General features: G+C 44.7%; 1 protein-coding gene across 1 annotated transcript; it reads right to left on the bottom strand.

Moving 5' to 3' along the window:
- Positions 1-617: 617 nt before the first annotated feature.
- On the bottom strand, positions 618-5,534 carry gmnc (geminin coiled-coil domain containing). Its single transcript, XM_023351882.1, has 6 exons — positions 5,356-5,534; positions 4,525-4,622; positions 3,599-3,711; positions 3,012-3,091; positions 2,699-2,815; positions 618-1,863 (listed from the first exon to the last, which is right to left on the bottom strand). Exons 3-6 carry the CDS (start codon positions 3,690-3,692, stop codon positions 1,132-1,134), a joined length of 1,023 nt encoding a protein of 340 aa, XP_023207650.1. The 5' UTR covers positions 3,693-3,711; positions 4,525-4,622; positions 5,356-5,534; the 3' UTR covers positions 618-1,131.
- Positions 5,535-5,997: the final 463 nt, after the last annotated feature.

Here is a 5,997-nt window from a genome sequence, read left to right on the forward strand (position 1 = left end):
TCTCTCTCTGCTGGTGGTCACCATGTTTCGGCTCATTGGTTTATCAAACTGGCAGTTTAGCAAGTTAAATAAATAAGCATCTCAACATTAAGACTAAATTTCAGGCAGTTTTGTTCATTTTAAAAGTTTAACGGGTCATAAGTTGGTTTTTCACCGACGGCAGGCTCTAAGTGTAAACATTGGTCACAGTTTGGCTGGTCAGTGGTATTTGTATTTCTTCTCTGCAGAGAATCCAGAAAACGCTGGAAGGATTGTGTTCTGGTTCGTTTCAGCATCTGAAGTCTCATCTCAGGATCTTGTTGGATTTTTGTTTTGATTCTTGGCCAGAATAAAAGTTTACCAAGCAGGATATAAATTACATTAAACGTTCAGTCACCAGAACAGATCAACTTATAAAAACAGAAAACAGTTAGAGCTGTATTGAGCACATTTTATAAAACTACACTGTCAAAAGTAATTTCAGTTATTTAGGCGCTTATGAAAAAAGGGGGGGTTTAATTTTTCAAAGTCATATTCTCACCATTTTATTCATAAGTTTATAAATGTCACCGTTAACTAAATATTTAGTTAGCAAGCCAAATATCTTGTTACAAGAAAAAAAAAAATTTGCAAGCTAAATATTTAGCCAAATTTGGTTCAAACCAAATTTCTGAAGACCCAACTTTTATTTTGATAGTCTACTTCCACTTATCTGGAATTGAATTTGCAGATTAACTAAACATTTAACTATGAGGTAAGCAAGTTTGTAAATGACATTTTTAGCTAACTCTGAGGTAACTAAATGTTTATCTAGCTAAGAACTAAATATTTAGTTTTGAGCTAAATAGTTTGTTTGCTCACAAATATTTGGGTCAGAACTAAATATTTACTTTCTAAACATTGGAGATAATTAAACTGTCATATATTTCAGCTTGAATCTGACATTTATAAATTGATTACCACGGTGAAAAATTAATCCCCATTTTTTACTCTTGTAAAAACTAAATAATCAAAATTATTGCTGTTAGGTTTTAATTGAGTAACTTTATAGACAGCAGGTGTCTCTTACTGCAGGGGGAACCTTTGGGTCGGTTACGGTTCCTTCGTGTTGGTTACGGTTCCTTCGGGTCGGTTACGGTTCCTTCGGGTCGGTTACGGTTCCTGTCGAGGAACCCAGGTGAAGTTCCACCGGCCCCCCGTGTCCTTCCTGATGAAGGCCTGTCCCTGGGGGAAGCTGTGTGTCTTCACGCTGCTGGACGGACTGAGGGACATGCTGAAAGCCAAATCTGTCGGTTTGTGAAGCGACTGCGATGACGAAGCGCTGCAGCCACCAGAGGGCGCCTGAGATTTGTTCAGAACTGTGCAGGAAGACGACCTGGAGGTGAAGCAGAGTGGCTCGGTCGGAGTCCAGCTGGACTCCAGCGGCTGGACGCCTCTGGTGGAGCAGATCTCCATCAGCGCAGAGCCAGGCAAGGCTCCTACAGGTCCGGAGCAGGTTGGTGCTGGCCCGGCAGGAAAGGCGCAGAGAGACGGGTGGTCCGTCTCCCCTGCGGCGGTTTGGCGGTAGCTGTGTATGGAGGATGGTGTGGACACCGGGGAACCGAAGGCGTCGCCGTACACCAGATCCCTTAAGCTGGACTCTGATTCGCTGGACGTGTCAATGGTGTTCTGGTCCTTCAGGCCCAACATTCGCAGCACCCAGAGATCCAGGTTCGGTTCTGGAGAGGCTGACCCGGCAGAGGACTCAGAGCAGAACTCAGGAGTCAGGTTTCTGCAGACTCTCTTGGTGATCTGCTTGGAGAACGGACGACCTCTGACCTCGGAGGGTTCATGATAGAAGCTGCTCTGGTTTCTCTTCAGGTTCCTCCTGTCTGCTGTCAGTTTCTGTGGTGCAGAACAGATGAGACAGATTCAGGTAGCATTCATGTCTCTCAGCTCTAAAACATGACTGCTAGGCTAACGGGTCTATATAAATTATCTTCATCCTTCTGTGCTCTAAATATCTCTATTTACATTTCTCAGGAAGTTCAGAAGAAGGGAATCTCTTTCTAAGGTTTCTTTGGGAAATCAAAGCCCGGTCCAGTTGGTGAGGGGTGAACGCTAATCAACCTCTGACCTCTGGTCCTCCAAACCTCAGTGTGGGTTCGGTTTGAATGTGAACGCCAAGCGGACCAGAGACCGCTCCAACAGTAGGAAGTGGACTACAGCACAGGGCATTCTGGGTAAATACAACCAAAGCTAATGTGCAGTAGAAATGGCTCCTTCAGCCAAAGACTAAAGAGAAATCCTCCAACCGCTAAAATCTGACGCCTCCATCTTGTTTCCATCTGGTGAAGAAGGAAGTTGCTCTCAGTGTCTTCAGAGGTTTTTGTGTCGTTTCCTTCAGAGGTTTTTGGTGCAGCGCCCCCACAGGCCAGGAGGGGAACAGGTTGGTTTGGGTCAGAACCACAGCAGCTGGAGGTGGAGCAGATGATGGAGTTCTGGTTCCAATCTAAACGTTTCAGGAGACTGACGCTTAGGACTGGAGTTGTAAATTGCTGACCTATACGACACACAGCTCTTCCTTTGGAACACACTGACCCTTAAAGCCTAACTGTCCCAAAACTAAAAGCCTCAGGAAACTCGGTCCAAACTCGATGTGTTCTGCAGAACACATCCAGACCAGACATCTGAACCTCAGTAAATCCTTCATCACTGCAGGTTCAGTCCAATCACCCACCTTCGCTTTTTCCTGCAGGTTCGTCACGAAAGAGGAACTGAGGAATCCTCTGAGCTTGTTGTTCTCCTCCTGCAGCCTGGCCAGCTCCTCCTCCCTCTGCAGCAGCGTGTCCTGCAGCTGGAAGCACCAAAAGCATCAGGAGCGCCAGAAACAAACTGAAAACTGGTCCAGATCCTCAACGATCTGCACTCAGAGTTTATATAACGACGATTTATGATCTCTTTTCTGGTTTAACTGCAGGTGTTAAAATGAATAAGAACTCAAATCTGAATGATAATTGATGTTAGCCGGACAGTGAACAGGTGTTGTTTACCTGTTTGTTCCTCTGGAGGTGAGGCGAAAGCTGCTGTGTCCACATCAGACCAGCAGGGGGAGTGAAAGCACATTTGGATTCTGACAAAAACACACAGGAAATGATGTAATAATCAAAAACAATCCTTCATATGGTCAAACGAAACCTCTAAAGTCGACAGGTTTTAATAATTCGACCATGTTGGGTTTGGCTGAACGTTCAAATCTGATGTTTACTGTAAGATAATAAAACGTTTTCAGTTTAATCTAACTACAGAAACCCTGCCCCCTGCTGGCAGAATAAAGAATCTCAATAACATTTAAAACATGAGATCTCAGGGGATGTTTTAGTGATTTAAATAGACCTGGACTTCACAACAGCGCCCCCTGTGGTCAGAAGAGGCGGTCAGGAGAATCCAGCTGGGATCCGACCAACCGAACTCCGACTGACGAAGAAAATGATCTTTAATTATTAGTGAATGGAACGGATCTGTCTGTTTGATAAATACATAAAAACCTGCTCATGCTGCACTCTGATTGGCTGATTTACAGATGGGGGCGGGGTCAGGTCAGGGTCAGGTCCAGAACATTAGCGTTAGCTTGACTTACCCCACAAAGACGACAACATGTTTCTGCTCTCATTGAGGTCACAGAGGTCAGAGGGGTCATGCTCATGTTCCCACATAGAGGCCAGTGTTTCCATGGAAACACCAATGATGATGCTGCCAAAGAAGTGATGAAGAAGAGAAGAAGAAGAACAGCTTGAGAAGAAATCCCCACAGAAGTTTAATTTACTCCTTACAAACACATTCAGCCTAAACAGCAGGATGTTTTCAAGGTGAAACACTGAAACCTGCAGGCAGAGAGAGAAACTACAGAAACACTGACTCCTACAGGCAGAGAGAGGAACTACAGAAACACTGACCCCTACAGGCAGAGAGAGGAACTACAGAAACACTGACCCCTACAGGCAGAGAGAGAAACTACAGAAACACTGACTCCTACAGGCAGAGAGAGGAACTACAGAAACACTGACCCCTACAGGCAGAGAGAGGAACTACAGAAACACTGACCCCTACAGGCAGAGAGAGGAACTACAGAAACACTGACCCCTACAGGCAGAGAGAGAAACTACAGAAACACTGACTCCTACAGGCAGAGAGAGGAACTACAGAAACACTGACCCCTACAGGCAGAGAGAGGAACTACAGAAACACTGACTCCTACAGGCAGAGAGAGGAACTACAGAAACACTGACCCCTACAGGCAGAGAGAGGAACTACAGAAACAGTGACTCCTACAGGCAGAGAGAGAAACTACAGAAACACTGACCCCTACAGGCAGAGAGAGAAACTACAGAAACACTGACTCCTACAGGCAGAGAGAGGAACTACAGAAACAGTGACTCCTACAGGCAGAGAGAGAAACTACAGAAACACTGACCCCTACAGGCAGAGAGAGGAACTACAGAAACACTGACCCCTGAACTCGCTTTACAGACGTGAATCAGCATCTATGTAAATTAAAAAACTTACTTTTTCTACGTGACTCTGTGGAGCAGGTGACCCGGCGGTGGCAGTGTGATGCTGTGGTGCTCTTCAGATTGAGCCATTCAGAACCTCGACATGCAGACCTTCAGAACACGTTACACATAAAAACATTCAAACCGGATTTCCTGCAGTCCAGACCAGAAACGCTGCAAATATCTGAAATAATAACCGACAAATTTACTGCATTCTGCATCATTTCACTGAGAAAAGAAAATCTGCTCCAGGTGGTTCCGAGTGGTGAACCCACCAACCGATTTAAAGCTCAAATATCAAGAACCTTCTGATATTTTCTGGGAAAATCTTGCAGTTTGGCTGCTGCTGATCTTTGATTCCTAATTTCTTCCTTCCCTCCTCCATTCTAATAAGAACCTCATTAGCTACCACAGTCTGATGAAAGTCACGCAGTTCTTCCATCCTGCACAGGTTTTAAATAAATTTAAATTGATTTTAAATAAAGCCTGAACCTAAAGTGAGTAAAACAGCACCATCTTTTAAGATTTTACTGTTTTTAAAGAGATTTACCCGGAATTTACACAATAATGTCATAAAACAGCACAAACCTTCTCAACAAAAGATCATCTCTAAAATAATAACTAAACGTTTAAAAGCAAAGTTCGGAAGGTTTCATTTAAATGTTGGGTTTAAACTGAACGTTCAGACTTTGCAGGTCGGACTCTGAATTCATCTTTCATTTTTCTGACAGCTGATTTCTGCTGGATGATCTTCGGTTTAACGAGCTGCTGCTCAAACCGAAGACAAACTCAGCTTCTCCTCCACCGATTAACGAGCAGAACTTTACCGCCGTCAGATTCAGACCTGGACGCGCCGCGTTTCCTCCGCGTTGTGCGTAAAGCGCGCCGGACTCTCCAGGCACAACAGGGACGGGAAGCGAGGCGGGGAAAAACCTCAGTGCCGAACCAGAACCAGGTCCAGCTTCTGGTTCTACAGCTGCAAGATGAGAGGAAGTTTTGGTGAGAGGGTGAATTTCCGCCTGTGATGTGAGTTCAGTGTGAGCAAAGCTGCAGGTTTCCTCCCACGCGCAGCAGCAGGTGTCACTGCCCGCAGTCACGCACGTGCCGGTTTGTCCAATCAGCGCGCAGAAAGAGCCGAACCGAGTCAGACTCACCTGGGGACAGGTAACCTCCTAAAACCCCAACATGTGAAGTTCAGTCAAAACTAACAGGATGATTCATTTATATCAGCCAGTTAAAACTAAATACTCCCCACCAGCAACAGTCAAAAGCAACATGCAAAATATACATGAAGCATCCAGACGTCTCATAAAATGTTATGTAGTTGCATTTTATTCAAGCTGCAGTTTGTAACTTTAATAAAAAATATGTTTTCTCCATATTTGTTAAAACTGTAATCATGTCAGATAATCTGTGAAAACAATCAATCTCCTCCACCTGCTCCCTGAACTGCTATTGCTAGCTAAAGTAATGCAACGTTCCGACC

This window comes from Xiphophorus maculatus, chromosome 18 (genome assembly GCF_002775205.1).
Source record: "Xiphophorus maculatus strain JP 163 A chromosome 18, X_maculatus-5.0-male, whole genome shotgun sequence".
NCBI lineage: Eukaryota > Metazoa > Chordata > Actinopteri > Cyprinodontiformes > Poeciliidae > Xiphophorus > Xiphophorus maculatus.

Excerpts from the sequence above, each read along its gene's own strand:
- gmnc (XM_023351882.1), bottom strand. The coding sequence starts at position 3,692 with ATGGAAACACTGGCCTCTATGTGGGAACATGAGCATGACCCCTCTGAC. Across the intron at positions 3,092-3,598 it reads CATGTTGTCGTCTTTGTGGG|AATCCAAATGTGCTTTCACT; the intron begins GTAAGTCAAGCT and ends TGTTTTTGTCAG. Across the intron at positions 2,816-3,011 it reads ACCTCCAGAGGAACAAACAG|CTGCAGGACACGCTGCTGCA; the intron begins GTAAACAACACC and ends TGGTGCTTCCAG.